The 13,310-nt window shown below is 31.2% G+C and overlaps 2 protein-coding genes across 2 annotated transcripts; one reads left to right on the top strand and one right to left on the bottom strand.

The window, feature by feature from the left end:
- Positions 1 to 598: 598 nt before the first annotated feature.
- LOC114736596 (ethylene-responsive transcription factor 1B) lies at positions 599 to 1,472 on the top strand. Its single transcript, XM_028924454.1, has one exon. The coding sequence runs from the start codon at positions 672 to 674 to the stop codon at positions 1,413 to 1,415; it is 744 nt and encodes a 247-aa protein (XP_028780287.1). The 5' UTR covers positions 599 to 671; the 3' UTR covers positions 1,416 to 1,472.
- A 2,634-nt stretch (positions 1,473 to 4,106) lies between these two features.
- LOC114736629 (pathogenesis-related genes transcriptional activator PTI5-like) lies at positions 4,107 to 5,307 on the bottom strand. Its single transcript, XM_028924511.1, has one exon. It carries the CDS (start codon positions 5,142 to 5,144, stop codon positions 4,575 to 4,577), a length of 570 nt encoding a protein of 189 aa, XP_028780344.1. The 5' UTR covers positions 5,145 to 5,307; the 3' UTR covers positions 4,107 to 4,574.
- Positions 5,308 to 13,310: the final 8,003 nt, after the last annotated feature.

Here is a 13,310-nt window from a genome sequence, read left to right as displayed (position 1 = left end):
ACACATCATAGGTATTACATTTCTCTTGTCGTAAGAGACAATATTTTAAGGGTTTTCTTAGTAATCATCAAGTCTGATGCAGAATACAAGAGCACAAATCCTGCAAAAACATACGGTTGAATTAATCCTTAGCCTCAATAATCTTGAGGCTTAAACATAAATAGATAAACTTAATTAAACGGCAATCTCTGTTCTGATATATTGAAGGAGCTATAATTTTGAAACTGAAGAAGCTTGTGCCAAACACATAATGGCAACTATGCAGAAAGCAACAGAACCATACGCCTGATATTCCCTTGCCAGCTTTCAGATGCTTTGCTTAATTGTTTCTGTGTATAACAAGAGGAATTCAATGTGTAAAGTACATAGAATCTACAAGGGAAAAGGTCCCAGGTAATTGAACAGGCACACGAGTCAAGAGAGTAAACATTAAAATAACGAATTTCCCATTGCTCAAAAGTCTTTCCTTTATTCCTTTGTGTTGAAAACACTGAAATCCCTCGCAGAACTAGCTGGTCAGCGGATTAAAGCACAAGTTACCAACTCATTTAGCAGAACAAAGCAAAGCTGAGCTGTCAACGCTCAAAAGTGTCTTCATTCTGAGTATGCTCACCCACCTTCTCTTATATATTTAAATCATCATTCCCTTTATCTCTCTTCAGTTAACAAACATGGCTATTCATGGCAATCAAAATTCAGCTTCTGAAGGCATTCTTGAGAACGTGTGGGCTAAAATTATTGACAGCAACAATGGATCACAATGGGGAGAACTGCCTAATCTGCGTGAAAGAGAAGGGTCTTTGGAAGTTCTGAGAAGGCTTCCTAGTTTAGGAAGATGGATATCAATGGGAGCTGAGTTCTGGGAAGAAATCTTAGATGGGTTTCCAGCTTGTAGCAGTAACAATTCAGAAATTTGCAGTGCTTTTGAATGCAATGAGAAGGTTGAAGAAGAAAAAGAAGCAGTGACAGTGAAAGCAGAGAAGAGGGTTTCTGCAAAACACTACAGAGGAGTGAGAAGAAGGCCATGGGGGAAATATGCTGCAGAAATCAGAGACTCATCAAGGAAAGGTGCTAGGGTTTGGCTTGGGACTTTTGACACAGCAGAGGAAGCAGCTTTGGCTTATGATAAGGCTGCTTTGAGAATTAGAGGCCCTAAGGCATACCTGAATTTCCCACTTGAGACTGTCTCAAATGCCTTAGGATTTGACCAGAAAGGAAACTGTGAAGAAAATTTCTGCGGCTCCAGAAAAAGAAGGTGTAGGGAGAGAGATGAACTTGTTGGCATGATGAATGAAGAACCTGCAAAGAAGAAAATGGCAAGCTCGGGAGGGGTGACAGGGAATGAAGAAGATGATGTTTTTGAGTTTCAAGACTTGGGAAGTGATTACTTGGAAAGTTTGTTATCTTCCTTTTGAGAGAATAGTGTCAAAAAAGGCTAGAAATATAGAAGCAATTTTCCTGTACATACTCATATACTGTAAAAGGCACAGATGAAATTATCTGTCATGGTCACATCATTAATTGATGCATTACATATTTGTACTGGAGAGAATTCTATTAATCTATTATTGCCTCTTTGGAGAGTTAACGGAGGAGATGAACAAGAACATGAGCACTTTGATAAAGTCATTGACAGTTCTGGGTGTGTGTTGTTCATCTCGGACTCCGCCTGATTAAATTTGTCCCATACGCCATCGGAGATGTCCAAACACAAATCACTTCTCATTTTGCTTTGTTTACAAGCCAATCTTCCAACGGCGTTGTTATGCGTATAAAAAGATCAAATCAATTCTTTTCATTGTAATGGACATGCCAATCGCCGACGACTTTGGAGCATATGGGGTAACAATACCTGGACTATGAGATCAAATCAATTTCGGCTGAAGTAACTTTATATGCTTTTAGTTTGGTCTTTTAATTTTAAAAAAATGTATTTTTAATCTTTTAATCTTAACATTGTTAACATGATAATTTTTTGTAATAATTATAGTTGTTTTAAAAATTAAACTTAATATGTTAATTTTTTTTTATAATGTTTTATCAATATTTAAAATCTCAATATCATTATTTTTTGTTAATGATTTTATAATTAAAAAATTAAAAAAAATATTTTTTTAAAGTTAAAAGATTAAATTAAAATTTTATATAAAATTTAAAAACTAAAAATATACTCTGGTCTTTAGCCAATCAATTTCCTAGTGAGAGAGAGATGATGTTTTATCAAAAGAACGCTTCTAAAAAAATTAATATGCTATTTGTCGAACCTCATTATCTTTTTATCATCTTTTGGTAACACTCACAAATCACAATCCATTGTGACCATAATGTTTCATAGCAATAGTGTCTTTCAATGAATTAAGAAGGTATTGCGCAAACATGATAAGATTGCTAGTCAGGCACTATCCAAGTCCCGTCCCTCGATAGGAGCTTGCAGTTAGGGAAGCACTCTAAACTACTCGGTTGTATGGTTCAGATTATTTTTAGGGAATAATTTATGACTTTGTGAAAAAATTAATGTAAAATGAGAATCTTTTAAGTTTTCTAAATATAGAAATTTGAACTGTAATTTTTAAAATTCCAATCACAAATAGGTCCTATTTTATGTTACTTTTTGGATTAATACGAATTTTAGTCCCTGAAATCCATATCTATTTTGATTTAGATCCCTCAAATTTTAAGCTCGTGATTTTGGTCATTGAAATTTAGTTTGTCTTTAAACATTAGTCTCTTGAAATGTAATAGTGTTAAAATCTACTACAGTGCCGTAAATAACGTTAAAGTGGTGATATGAACTTACCAAATAACAAATATCCAAAACTTATACGGATATAGATAATAATAAAAAAAATCAGGTCCTCAAAATGCATATGTTTAGCACTCTTTTTTTCTCACTGTCCGTTTGAGCAGTTATTCATTACGCTGCGTTTTGAAAACCCATCCCCCCTTTGTATCTAAATAGGTGTCATAAGATGATCCCGTGTTATTATTATAACATTGTTTACGATGCTTTAACAGATTTTAATATTGTTACATCTCCAAAAACTAATGTTTTAAGACCAAATAAATTTTAGGTAGAGCTGATAATATGAGTTGAACCCGTAGATTCAACCTGCCAACCCACCATTTGGTTAAAAACCAACGCACCAATAAGCGAGCTTTTTTAACTTGCACAACCAGGCCCGTAACCCTCTGCCAAGCTAACCTACATTTATTCTTTAATTATTACAATTAAATTTTTATATATTATATTCTATGAAAAAAATTTAAAAAAATACCTACACAATTTATTTGGTTTTTTCAATCAAATATTTTAAAGAAAAACAAAAATCTCATTATGATTTTTTTTGGATATTATATAGGGAAAAAATATTAAAAAGTAAAAAAATTTGAAAAAAGTAAATGATTATTTATGGGCCCACCAACCTTGGAGGGTTAAGGTCAACTGGAAGCCAACCTACCTTCAAATAAGTCTTTCTAACTTAACTTATATGGATTCAACCCCTCACGGTTGCGGGTTGACCTGTATTACCACCCCTAATTTCAGAGAGTAAAACCATGATTTTGATATTTGAGGGACCAAAATAAAAAAGAGCTCAAATTTTAGGAATAAAAAATTATATTGACGCTTAATTTTTATAGGATTCTTAGACTTAGTTTGGAATCATGTTCCTAAGAAGTTATAAGGACGTTTTATGTAAGTTGAGATAAAACTCCTTTCACATATTTACTTTATATTTTGTAAATTAAAATTAAAAAATTATTTATAAATCATTCCAAATAGCCCAATGATTCCTATCGTCTTTTGTTTTTAGTGTCGTTCATGGCAAAAAAGGTCTCTAAATAATATGGAGGTCGCTTGTGTGATTGGGCTTCATTAAATGGGTTTTACATCATCAATTTTAAATGTACAAGTTAGCGTAAGGAATTGTTTTAATCTTAAATTCTGTTCTAATTTATCTTCCAAATGATTTCTATATTTTTTTTTTGGGGAAACTAATACTCATTCCTAATGAATATAAGATGGAAAAAAATATTTTAGATTATATTGTGAAACATATTGAAAATCCTGCCAATACTAACTCAAAAAAAATCCAAGAGACCTCTGGAATTTCTACCTTTCTTGGCTTTTCTATTATGACCAGTCAACCTACATAACCGCACGACTAAACCAAACCAGCAAAACAAACTCGAGTTCAGTTCTTTATCATTATTGGCGACACGAACCCCATTTCGACGCTTTCAGACAATTTTTGTACAACGTAGACATCTCTGGTTTTTGTCTCTGGACAAATCATATACTAGCATTGTATTGACATCTCTCTCAGTCGCTCATGACATACAGAAACCAACAAATTACAGAGGAGAAAACACAACTTTATGTTCCTTAATCTCTAGTATTACATTACCTTATCTTAAATTCCTTGTCCCTTCGTGTGCTAATTAAACCTTCCCCAGATTCCCCACTCTTACCATCTCATCGCCTATAGTGTGTCCCTTGACAATAAGTTAAGCACTGATTATCATAAGACAAGACATAAACTAAGAACAACTTCAAGAAACATGCAGTGATGTTTCTAACTGTATTTTGTGCTGCTTGTGCTTTCTAACAAGGTTCTATCTGTTCCAATGGAAGTAACGCAGGAACTGCTGCTAGCACTTGAATCTGAATCTTGATTACAGAATCTCCCCGAGGAGCTCAGATTTGGCTTATTAGAATCACAAGACATCTCCACGGAAGAAGCTACGATTTCCGAGGGAAAATTGAGCAAGGCCTTAGCGCCTCTCATACGAAAAGCCGCTCGATCGTAAGCCATGGCGGCCTCCTCCGCGGTTTCGAACGTGCCCAGCCACACGCGTGCTCCGTGCCGGGCGGAGTCCCGGATCTCCGCCGCGAACTTCCCCCACGGCCGCCGTCTTACTCCTCTGTAATGCTTCTTTCCGACGGCCCTCGTCGGCTCTAGCCCGTTCTGTGCGGCGGCTTGTTGCCTCTGCTGGATGAATGCAGCGGCGTTGGCGGCGGTGGAGGAGGAGGTGGTGGTGGTGGTGGTGGGAAGAGCATTGGCCTCGTGGATGACTTGGTATATGAACATGTCTTGTGAGTCGTTCTCGTTGAAAGGAAGGTCTGTCTGGGAGGCCAAAACCATGATTGACTTCGGGGTTCCTATGAATCTCGTAGGTTTAGCTGCTTCCTCTGTTTCTGAAATCGCCTCTGCTTTGTGGGAACGAAGGGTTCGAAGAAGTTGAAGATTATGCAAAGTGGCTCCCGGACTTGTATTTATCTTTGAAATTAAATGGCTACTGGTGGGCCCATTAGAATATTTTGTGCTATTGAGGCTGAGGAAGGTGGTGGGAAGTCTCCTCTGAAAATAAATTAATTTTAATTTATTTTTCTTGGTGAAGAGGCTAACTTCATTATCTCTATAATGCCATTGATTTCCTTGATATTACAAACTTGCCACTGTCCCTTCGGATTCAATGATTCATTCCTGGGGATGATTTTAAAAAATGAAGACTCCAACGGAGTCGGGTGGAAAATTTGAGGTAATTGGCATACATTAAGTTCATAATGGCTAAGGATTATATCATTATTTTGCATCACATATATCATATGTGTTAATTGGCTTGTAAGGTCTCCTATAAATCAAGATAATAATATTTTATGTATTTTATTGAGTATTTTTTAGAACGATGGCAAGACTCTTAAAAAATAGTTTTTTAATCATAATTTATAAAATGCAAAGTAAATATATAAACAAAAATTTATCTTGATTTAAGTAAATATACTTATAAATGTTTGTGTTAAGTAGCTTTAAATAAACCCAGAACCTTTTTGGAGTTGAAAAGGAGTTAGCGAATGGCGAATATAAATAAACAAATAAAGAGTGCATGCTCTTTTTCTGTTTTTTAAAATTTTTTTATTAATTTATTACTTATAATTTTGTTTTAAAATTCTCTGAATTACTTTTTATACTGAATAATCATATTATACTTTTGGAAAAATTAAAAAAAAAACTGTTACGAAAATTTTTATTAGTGAGAGGGACGTGATAAGTTTTTCTTAAAATATACTTAAAAAATTGTTATGCATAAAAAATATTGATATTTTATAAATTTTATACAGGCAGAGATTTATATCATTTTCATTGATAAAATTTTTAATGGATTTCTTTTGTTTTTTTTTTTTGTTTTTTTTGGTGCCTAATAGAGGTGGGTTTTGCCTCTTTTAAAGCTCCTTTCCATATATATGATACTAATTCTGGTTCTTAATATAATACTTCATTTAATTTTTATTTTGGTTCTAGATATAAAATTTCAATTTATTTTGTCTCTCGTATTTATTTATTTTTTTCAAAATAGTGCTCCTAATAATGATAGTTCTAATCAATAAATTTGATTGACAAGGATATTTTATAAAAAAACAACATAGATTTATTACAAATAACTAACTTAACTTATTTTCTTAATCTACTCAAATTAGTCAATCAGCTCTTATATTTAGATCCGGAGGTAGGACATGATTAGCAATTGAAGGTCTAACAACATTTTTTTTTTGCCTTCAACAACATGTTTAAGAAACTTGTCAAATTTTTTGATAATTTATAATAAGAAAAATTACTGTAAAATCTTTTTAAAAAAAAGAAAATAAGTAAAAAAAAGTTTCAATAACAAATGAGATGTAGTTATTTTTCACATTAAAACTTATTATTACAGATAATTATATTATCGTTAAGACTTTTTAGTAATTATATTATTGTTTTTAAATTTTATAGCAATTCTCCCTTTATAATTATTTTTAGTCACATAATCATGAGCTTTTTAATCAATTCCTAATAATTCACTGAGAATGAATTTTTACTTGCATATGCATTTAGAGGGTCTTCAGTCCGCGCCAATAATTATTGATGTGAATAGTGACGTAATTGATAACTAAACAATATGACATGTATCCATGAGGTAATTAGATATATATACACACACATATGAACTACAGGTCTAAATATGAGAGCTAATTAACTAGTTTGAGTAGATTAAAAAAATTTCTTATGTGTAACAAATACGTGTTGTCTTTTTTAAAATACCCTTACTAATCATGTATATTAACTATAACTACTATTTGATGAAAATTTTAAAATGTGCAACTACTATAAGAACTATTTTAAAAAGAATAGATAAATATAATAGACAAAATAAATTAAAGTTTTATATTTATAACCAAATTAAAAATTATAAACTAATTTTTATATTAAAAAATAAAAAGTTTTATTTGCGTGTACACACACACAGTGCAAGCAAAATGTGGTGACAGTGAAGGAGCACAGCTTGCATTCGTTAATTGAAATGGGAGTCGAACTTTTCAAACAACAACGAGAATGCACACTGCGCAGTGAGAAAGGAGCCGTGCTAGCCTTGTTCATTTCCCCTTAATTATTAGCCCTTTCCTCTACGTTCTTCGTCTGTATTATAAGGTGCTTCACGCTTTTATCGTGCTTCACGTTTCTGTTCTTTTTTTTTTTACCAGAACATTTCTGTTCAATACAGGGCATGTTTGGGATAGAGTTTCAAAACACTTATAAACATATTTTACATAAGTCAACACCAAACTCTTTTTATTTACTTGTTTTATATTCTGTAAATTACGATTAAAAAACTTTTTATAAATTATTCTAAACATGCCCATAATCTGTATGCTTCACATTTCTGGGACTAATTAATAGTAAGACTGAAGGATTTATTCAAATTAATAAATCAGTAAAGAACAAAAGCAATTTTTTTAAAAGAAAAAATCGAATAGCATAGCTGATAAAATTATATTATCTGAAACTATTTTTCATACACTGTGAAATGAAACAAAATAGTGTTTATCACGGAACAGGATTACTAAACCCAATCTTAACACTGAGATAGAACATTAGATAAAATATGCTTGAAGTCCCAAGGAAGTAACAAAATTAGGTGGGTTAGGGCACTTTGAAGCCTAAAAATACATCCTAGACCAATCATAAGCCTACAATTCTTTGTTCGTTGTTAATTAAGCATGCAATAAAAAAAAAAAAGGGACGCCAATAATGTATAAAGGGGCATTGTGAGAGTTATTAAAACTGGATTATAGGTGATAGATGATGAAATATTTGCTTTAAATATGGAGGCACAATCATTGAACAGGGATGTTCACACTATACTATAAAACAAAAAAGTATTAGGTATTAACAAGATTTTCTCCAATTCTGAACTGGAAAGAACTAAAAAAGGACATAAATTTGTGGCCTGATTAGTGGGATGTTGTGTGCATTTGTTTGTTTTTTTTTTTAATTTTCAACAATAAGAGTCTCGTCTTAGCTGGAAATCGAAATGGACAACTATGGAGAAACAGAAATTAGAATTTATTAGCTAGCAGCCTTGATAATGAATCAATCAGACAGGACAGATATTACACAAACATGTCGATGGGGTTCATGTTAATGAAATGGATTGATCCTTCAACAGGTGATAAATCAAAATTCAATATAGCATTCACACTTGGTACTCAATTTTAGCTCGAATAAAATTATTTTTAACGAGATAATGAGAGGATGTTGTGCGCAAATTAAAAAAAAAATGATGATTAATGATCAGTGAGTGATGGGTCAAATTATCTCGTTCAATTTTAAAATTATATACTTTTCTGATTTTAATTATAAAATTTATTTTATAATATAAATTATACTATAAAATGATTTTTATATTTAAAATTAAAAATAAAAAAAGAGTATATATAAATATATATATATGTATTTTTTTTTGTCATCAAAAGAGTACGTGAATATATATGTATAGTCTACTCTTGGATATTCACTTGTTAAAACCTACAATAGGACATGCGTGATGATTTGTATTCTTAATTAATGACAAAGTCCCCACACACACACTTGTGTTAATGCAGTCTAAATTTTAAAATATTAAGGAATGATCATTTATTAATTAATCAATCAGGTTAAATGTGGAATCATACTTGTTTACTCCACGGGCTTTACTAGCAGAGGGAGGAAATCGAAATGGACGGGGGTACTCTTGTAATTAGAAAGAAACAGAGGGGCGAATGCATAAGGGGGGCTGACAGCTCTTAGCAGCTAATAATAATGATGACGTCATCAGGGAATCACCCGGACGCGAGCGGCGAGCGCCTTTCTGGAAGCTTTCCGCCGGGGGGGGGGTGACGTAAGGGCTCTGGGCATGGGCAATTGGGCATAGATGAGGGAAATTTGAACATGGATTAGTGTTAATAATATTGCCAGGTCATCCCTCCTATCGTGGGTTTAATTAAAACCGGTCAGTCCAGCTTTTAGAGCCGGTGGGTCCGCCAACTACTGGAATTCTTTGAAGTTCTTCGTCCGTCAACTTTTTTCTTTTGGGGAACAAAAAAAGTTTTGAATTAAAAAGAATTTTTAATTTTTATATTATAAATATGTACTCTTCTTATCTTTAATATAAGATCCATTTAACTACTTTGATTAGATTAAGAAAGTTAGATAAGTTAGTTGATTATAAGAAATGTGACACGTCTTTCCTAAAACACCATAATTATCTTTCTTAATACCACATCTCCCTCCTGTACTTGATTATGGTTGAGGGAGTATCCATAAAGGTAATTTAGAGAAAATTGATAAATATGAGACATGAGTGTGATATTTAGGACTAAAACCAACTCAAGAATTATATCATGTATTAAGGACTAGAGGAGTATAAATTTTATGGGATTAAAATGTAAATTTGCCTTAAAAATTCTCACTCAAAAACACTAGCTATCTAAAAGTTTTTTTGAAGCAAATTTATTCAGAGAGTTTAAAATCATAACAATATCATTTCATACTGCTAAAAATATTAACGGTCAGCACTATTAGTTTAACAATTTATGTTAATTTTTTTTATGGTAGGAGATAATATTATTATGATTTTAAACTTTTAAAATGAATTTGTTTCTAAAAAAACTTTCAAATACTTAGAACTTCTTATTAAAAACTTTCGGAACAAATTTATACTTTAACCTAATTTTAGATGTTCTGTTCTTTGAAAAATTCAGATCAAATTTCATCACGATAGCAATAATGATACTACCAAGAGTTCTCTGTTACCGGTGGTTTTTTATTTTATTTTGAGGTAAATCGACTTTTAAAAATTTATCAAATCATGCTGGCGGGAATGGAATAAGTTTTTCGAATTGTCAATTGTTGTGTACAAAATAAATCTAAAAAATATCTATTTTTCTGTAGTTATCTGATTGGATCAAATTAATGAAGTGACTAGCGAGACACTTATCTGGAAAGCAAAAATTTGAATTTTCATTCGTATGAAATATAAAACCGATCATGAGGATAAGAATTTTATCTTGGTCGGGGAAAAAAAATGAATTTAAGACCAGTCACGTGGTTTGACAATTTGACCTTGGAAATTCAGACAAACTTTTAGCCCCACGTTTGCATTTGTGGGCTTCCTGGAAATCGCGTTAGCCATGCCCATGAATATCCCTTTAACACCCCCGCCCAACCCATGAAAGATAATAGTGATTCAAACTTCGTTGAACTGAATAATAAAATTCTTCCAAATTTGACCACAAGTGGAAGTTGAACTCTTAGTCGTTGGGCCATCAGTTGGTAGCTCATCTGATTCATACAAATATTTAAGACAATTTTCTATTTAGAGTATACTTATTTGACTCTAAATATAAAAATTGAATCACTAATTTACATATATTAAGAAAATTAATTAAATTATCCATTTGAAAAGAATAAGTATTACTTTTCTTAAAATATTCCATTTGATCATTACCTTATTAATTAAAAGCTCTTTTTAATATATATGATTAATAAGAACAACTTGTAAAAAATTATAAATTTAAGATGTAAAGTACTATCTCCGGTCTTAATTATAAGACCTTATTTGTAAATTACAAATAAAGTCTTATATGAGGTCTTATAATTAGGACCAGATGTAGTATATTGAGATACCAATTAAGTTATATACTCAGGACTGACAAGAATTAATCATGCGATGAAGAAGTCAATAAGTATGTGAGTCATAATTAAAACATAATGGCCAAAAACTTCTTCCTTCATGGCACCATCTGGATTTTATACCCCGAAGTGGTTTCAAAATAGGCGTGTGATGGACATGTGCGCGGGTTCCCATCCCGTGGGGAGGGTTGAATTGCTACTAAAAAAAATTGAAAAAAGGAAAGTGATAAGGAGAATATAAAAAATTGTACTACTTTTTATTCTTAATATAAAAATTAGATAATTAACTTAGCAAAATTTAAAAAAATACTTAAATTGAATATTTGTATCAAATATATATTGATTTTTTTAATTTATCTTATTTAATCATATATATTGAAACTATTTCTAAGTAAAGATATCTTACAATTACTAGAAATATTTTAAATATATATATAAATTTGGGAGAGAAATTGAATTCCCCAAAGGTGGTATTTAAGTAATCTTTTATAGAATATCTCCTTGTATCAGTTTAAATCCACTTGTGCTTGAAATCATACATTTTTTCAATCTTTGAATTATAAAAATACTTCTCCCAAAACACACACACACACATTCATATATAGCGCGCGCACTTTAGTATAATTTTGAGTTTCAAGTAGTCCTGTTAGCTAAAATACGTTTTTTATTGACCCAAACATATACATTTCTAACTCAAAAAAAAAAAAAAAAGACAGATGGGATTTTGGCAAAAAAATAAATAAAATAGATGTCATAATTATTGGGCAGGCTTGCTTAAGTAAAAGTCAGAAATATGCACGTATGCCATAATTGAGTGATTGCAACATATTATGTTGAATTATAAAGCTATAATCCATTTAGTTGGACACATACATGCATTTGATGAATTGAATCGCCAACCAAATGCGGAGACATTTTGACCCCTTTTTTAGGGTCAAAATTCAAAGTATGACCCGAAGAATTGACAAAAGCGACCACCACTACTATTCCAGAGGAAGACTCGAAGTTTGATTCCACTTCTGTTCTCTCCTAATCTATTGACAATCTCACTTCTTCGTCCTCGACTTGTGGTAATACTGTGACTTGACAGATTTAGATACAAAATTTTAATTTATTTTGTTTTTTATATTTAAAATGGTTTTTACAAAAATATTCTCATTGAATAAAACATATTTTTATCTAAGTATAGTTTCAATATATATGATTGAATTAAGATAACTTAAGAAGGTTAACACACATTTGTTATAAATAGCTAAATTAATTTTTTTAGCTTTTTCAAATTAGTTATATAGCTCTTACCACCTTCAGTCCTTAATATAATATTTTGTTTGACTTTTATTTTGGTTCTAAATATGATATCCTAATATACTTTTTCTCTCATATTTATCTTTTTTTCCTTACTATAATCCTTCTAATAATGGTAGTTCTAACTAATACACTTAATTAGTAACGTATTTTAGGAAAGGTATGACATATCTATTACAAATAACTAACTTAATTTATTTTCTTAATCTTTTCAAATTAGTAAATTAGCTCTTATATTTAAGATCGGAAGTAGTATATTAAGTGCGAGTAGTATTACTTATATTATCACATGTCTGGGTTATTAAAGCTTTATAGCTTTAACAACTGCACGATTAATAATTAAATAAAATTACTACACAGGGTAGAATGATTCCCAAGCGTGTATATATGATTCAACTACATATAAATCTCATGAATTGAAGAAGCTTCTTGACCTCTCATAATCATAAGAAAAAGTATGGGCTTGGTGAAAGCACAGTCACAATTCAAATTTTTGACTCAATATCTCAGGTTTTACGATGACAGAGAGTAAGTCAAGATAATTTCATTATTAGAGATAAACAAAGCAAAAGATTAATTTTCAACTCTTTCAGGTGTTCTTGTCCAATTGAAAACGATACATGAGGTTGAATATTTGTTTTATTTTTATTTTTCACAAATTTAAAATATTTTATATCTATTATTAACAACTTGGGGTCGATCCGAGCAGTTTGAGAAGGGTTATTGCAAATTTATATTTCGAAATATGCTTCTCACAATCATATACTTCAAAGGTTAAGTACGAAATTTAGTTTAAATAATGTAATATGTCATTATATATTTAATATATATTAAATATATTAACATATAATTCTAATTTCTTGATTCTACTCCCAATGTGAATATTTCATTAGTGGGTAATTTTCGAGTATCTATATGGATGATTTTGAGTCATAAAATCTGTTTCTTTATTTTATTTTATTATTATTATTATACAAAGATGAAAAATCTGTTCTAATTTTGGTGCAGGAACGAGGC

The sequence above is a fragment of the Neltuma alba genome, unplaced genomic scaffold (assembly GCF_004799145.2).
Source record: "Neltuma alba isolate B1F8T4 unplaced genomic scaffold, ASM479914v2 tig00013347_pilon, whole genome shotgun sequence".
NCBI lineage: Eukaryota > Viridiplantae > Streptophyta > Magnoliopsida > Fabales > Fabaceae > Neltuma > Neltuma alba.
This window is presented reverse-complemented; position numbering and strand designations above follow the sequence as displayed.